This window comes from Pyxicephalus adspersus, chromosome 2, assembly GCF_032062135.1.
Source record: "Pyxicephalus adspersus chromosome 2, UCB_Pads_2.0, whole genome shotgun sequence".
Taxonomy (NCBI): domain Eukaryota; kingdom Metazoa; phylum Chordata; class Amphibia; order Anura; family Pyxicephalidae; genus Pyxicephalus; species Pyxicephalus adspersus.
The window spans coordinates 1,332,549-1,336,713 of record NC_092859.1 but is presented as its reverse complement, the minus strand read 5'-3'; the positions used below and the strand labels follow the sequence as shown (position 1 = coordinate 1,336,713).

At 50.5% G+C, this 4,165-nt stretch overlaps 1 protein-coding gene across 1 annotated transcript; it reads left to right on the top strand.

Annotated features, from left to right (window-relative positions):
- MPDU1 (mannose-P-dolichol utilization defect 1) lies at positions 1 to 3,352 on the top strand. The gene is made up of 7 exons (XM_072399214.1): positions 1 to 157; positions 891 to 956; positions 1,310 to 1,442; positions 1,653 to 1,738; positions 1,908 to 2,026; positions 2,133 to 2,243; positions 3,115 to 3,352. Exons 1-7 carry the CDS (start codon positions 70 to 72, stop codon positions 3,247 to 3,249), a joined length of 738 nt encoding a protein of 245 aa, XP_072255315.1. The 5' UTR covers positions 1 to 69; the 3' UTR covers positions 3,250 to 3,352.
- The last annotated feature ends 813 nt before the right edge of the window (positions 3,353 to 4,165 follow it).

Genomic DNA, 4,165 nt, shown 5'->3' with positions numbered 1-4,165 from the left:
AAGGGGAAGTGACGTAACCCATAGAGATTCAGACTATTAGACCCGGAAGTGAGAGGGAGACCGGGAGAAATGGAGGCGATTAGAGGAGTCCTGGTCCCGGGGGTCCTTCCCGAGAACTGCTATGATGAGTTCTTTCTCCAGTACAACCTGCTGCACGGTACTTACAACCCAGCACCATCAGCTGCCTCTGGTTACACTTCTTCCACTATCAGCTGCCCCTGGTTTCTGACCCTTCACTATCAACCTGCTCTTTCCACATCAATAACTGCCCATCCCCCTAACATTACCTGCCTCTGCATTTGGTTATAATCTTCTACATAATCAAATGCCAATAGTTACTACACTCTTACACCATTTCTGGCCTTCGTATTGCTCCCCGCTCACCATCAACTGCCCCTGGTCATTCCCTTCACCCCCAACCTTTCTGTAGTCCATCACCTTTCCATCATCAATTGGCCTATATTCACTGTACTCCCATCCTCCACCCCTGGTCACTGCACTGTACACCATGAACTGCCCATAGGCCCTTCTCTGTGACCTTCAACCCTGGGCTCCACCACCATCAACTGCCTCCAGCTACTAGATCCATCAAAAACTGCCCATATGTATCCTCACACCCTCCTCCAATCACTTCTCCCTGATGGCTCCTCCTCCAATTGCTGCACACCCCGCCTCTCTCTGATCTACAGAATATAATTTGAGGTGTTTAGAGCCCCCCCACCTACACATGTCCTGATATCACCTGTTCCCCCCTTCCCCACACACACACACACATTGTATATTATGCAGTCACATGACTTTGTGTTTTCTACTTTTTATTACAATTTCTATGAATTAATGAGCCCCCCATCTTCCCCCCTCCCCCCATTCCAACCCTCTTCTCCCTCCAGTTCCATGTCTGAAGATTCTGCTCAGTAAGGTTCTGGGATTCGGGATCATCGCCGGCTCTGTGATGGGTAAGTGACTATCATATACCTACAGACAGCAGAGCCCCGCCCCTAACTCCCCTATCCACCAATCCCACATCATGCACAGCACGAGCAGGGGGTACCAGGAAGTCACCTGATACAGAGCTATGAGGGTACAGAACAGGAGCGCCTAGGCACAGGAAGTCACCTGATATACAGCTATGAGGGTACAGAACAGGAGTGCCTAGGCACAGGAAGTCACCCGATATACAGCTATGAGGGTACAGAACAGTTAGCAGCAGCCATACTTCCCCTTTTCCCTTCCCCATGCTTAGCTCTGTGACCCCCCCTATATTCCTCTCTCCCCCCTCTGCTTCATTCCGTGTTGTTCTGTCACCCAGTAAAGGTCCCACAGATCATCAAATTGCTGCGATCCGGCACTGCTGAAGGTCTGAACTTCCAATCCGTCCTCCTGGAACTGCTGGCACTGACGGGGACCATGGTGTACAGCATCACCCACAGCTTCCCCTTCACGTAAGTACCCCCTGCCATGCAGGACCTGGGAAATAAATGTGATTGGCCCAGAAGGGGCTCTTTATGGGGGTGGGGGGTATGCGGGATCACATGACCTTGTTTCATTGGCTCTCTAATAGTTAGCTGGGCTAGAATGAAATCTTGGGGGGTTACTCTGCTGCTCTTTGTATTTGATGGTAATGACTCATTCTTGTGTCTGTGTGTCCCCAGTGCATGGGGGGAGGTCCTCTTCCTGATGATACAGACGGTGACCATCGCATTTCTCATCCAGCACCTGGGAAACCGCACAAACCTGGGTATGACACCTACAGCATGTCCATGACACTGATCACTGTGCTTGACATCCATTTCTGTCCCCGTCACTGACCTCTGTCTCTTCTGTCCCCGTCACTGATCTCTGTCTCCTCTGTCCCCGTCACTGATCTCTGTCTCCGGAACTGATCTCCGACCTCTTGCCTCCTTCAGGAATTCTGTTCCTTGGTTTATACTTCTCAGTGGTGTCTGTCCTCCTGTCCCCGGTTGTCCCTATGGCTATGGTCACATTGCTTCAGGCGACCAATGTACCGGCAGTTATATTTAGCAGGGTGAGTACAGCGCAGTGATTATTATACACAATGTATTTTCTATCTCACCCTATAGTGGGAGAAGCAAAATTCTGCATTGTGTGTAATTTCTTCTCTCCCCTTACAGCTTATCCAAGCAGTGACTAACTACAAGAATGGTCACACGGGTCAGTTATCAGCGGTCACAGTGGCACTTTTATTCCTCGGCTCTCTGGCCCGAATATTCACTTCTATCCAGGTGAGGGAATGCTTGGACTGCATGAAAGTGTCACCCTGTTGGGGGGTCTGCCTGTTCTATGCATGTCACCAAGTGTGGGGGTTTGCATATTCTATGTGTGTCACGAAGTGGGGGGTCTTTAGGAGGTCTGCGTGTCATGAAGTCGGAGGGTCTGCATGTTCCATGCGTGTCACGGAGTGGGGGGAGTTTGAATGTTCCATGCGTGTCACGGAGTGGGGGGGTCTGCATGTTCCATGCATGTCACCGTGAGGGTGGGTCTGCATGTTCCATACGTGTCACTGAGTGGGGGGGTCAGTAGGGGGTCTCCATGTCACCATGTAGGGTTCTGCGTGTCACCGAGTGGGGGGGTCCGGCATGTTTCATGCGTGTCCCTGTGTGGGGGTCTGCATGTTCCATGCGTGTCACTGTGCGGGGGTCTGCATGTTCCATGCGTGTCACTGTGTGGGGGTCTGCATGTTCCATGCGTGTCACTGTGTGGGGGTCTGCATGTTCCATGCGTGTCACTGTGTGGGGGGTCTGCATGTATTCTGCGCGTCACTTTGTGGGGGTCTGCATATTTCATGCATGTCACCGAGTGGGGTGGTCTGTGGGGGGTCTGCGTGTCAGTGTGTGGGGGGGTTTGCATGTTTTCTGCGTGTCACCTTTTGGGGGCTCTGTAGGGGACTGTTTGTCACTGTGTGGGGGTCTGCATGTTTCATGTGTTTCACCGAAAGAGGGGTCTGTAGGGGGTCTGCGTGTCACCATGTGTGAGGGGGTCTGCAGGGGGCCTGCGTGTCACCGTGTGGCATTTTGTGTCCTGTTTTTGACATCTTATTTGTTACAGAATCTTCCTCTGACCCCACCTCTCTCCCCTCCCACTTTTTCCCCTCAGGAGACCGGTGACCCCCTGATGGCTTTGACATACGTTGTCTCCTCGGCCTGTAACGGCATCATTTTCGCACAGCTGCTCTATTACTGGAACGTTACTCTGGCCGGTGAGAAGAAGAAGAAAAAGAAGAAGCACTGAGGGGAGCAGGGAGAGAAAGGGGTGACCCCCGGAATCATTCCACCCCTCCCCCCCAACTTCCCAACTATAGCTGGATTGTTGAATAAATCATTCTGTTTTTATATCTGTGGCTCCGTTTCTGTTTTTTGGGTTTTTTCATTGAAGAACTTTAAACAGGTTTTTAGCAGGGCCAAAGGCACAAGCATGTTAAAGCTACAGCCAAGTGCGCCAATAAGCTATTTCTGAGAGGTTCCGTTGCTCCTCTTATCCCTTGTTATTTGACCACCACTAACAACTGCCACAGAACCTTACTTTGACCCCCAACATCAATAGGTCATTTTCCACAGATCACATCCTCCTCCCCTGCAATCAGCTGTACATGATCGTACTGTGCACTGTTATCTGTATGGTAGTTACTATGACCCCACCCAATATACCCCCTCTCCCCCATCACTAGCCCCTTCATGTGTTCCATCACCCATATGTACCCCCAGTGATATCCCAACAAGGTGCCCATTACAGGAGCACAGGGATGAGGACGTGGCCAATAGTCCGTAGTGACCTGTGTCAGACATTAGCACAGCACTTGGACCGGGAACTAGAGATGGTGCTGCCCTTCTGGAGAGGAAGCTGCTGGGGAGTCATGTGATCTGTGTGGGAGGCTAGCGGTGTTACCTGGACCCAGCATGGGGAATATCTCATATGACATCATAGGAACAATTTTGAACAAATTTTTTGTTGACTTCAATTTTTAAGCAAACATCAGCACATTTGTAGAGCAAGCCTGTTTGTCATATTTCAAAGTTAAACTTGGTGATCAGGATAAAGCTGCGTACACACTTCCAATTTTTATCGTTCAAAATGAACGAACGACAAACGATCGATTGGGCAAAAATCGTTCGTGAAAAAAGTAACCAACGACGAACGAGGAAAGTCG

What these genes read in the sequence shown, in the direction of transcription:
- MPDU1 (XM_072399214.1), top strand. Translation starts at nt 70, where the DNA reads ATGGAGGCGATTAGAGGAGTCCTGGTCCCGGGGGTCCTTCCCGAGAAC. An exon ending in CATCGCCGGCTCTGTGATGG is followed by an intron (nt 957 to 1,309) that starts GTAAGTGACTAT and finishes TCTGTCACCCAG; the next exon opens with TAAAGGTCCCACAGATCATC. An exon ending in ACCCACAGCTTCCCCTTCAC is followed by an intron (nt 1,443 to 1,652) that starts GTAAGTACCCCC and finishes GTGTGTCCCCAG; the next exon opens with TGCATGGGGGGAGGTCCTCT.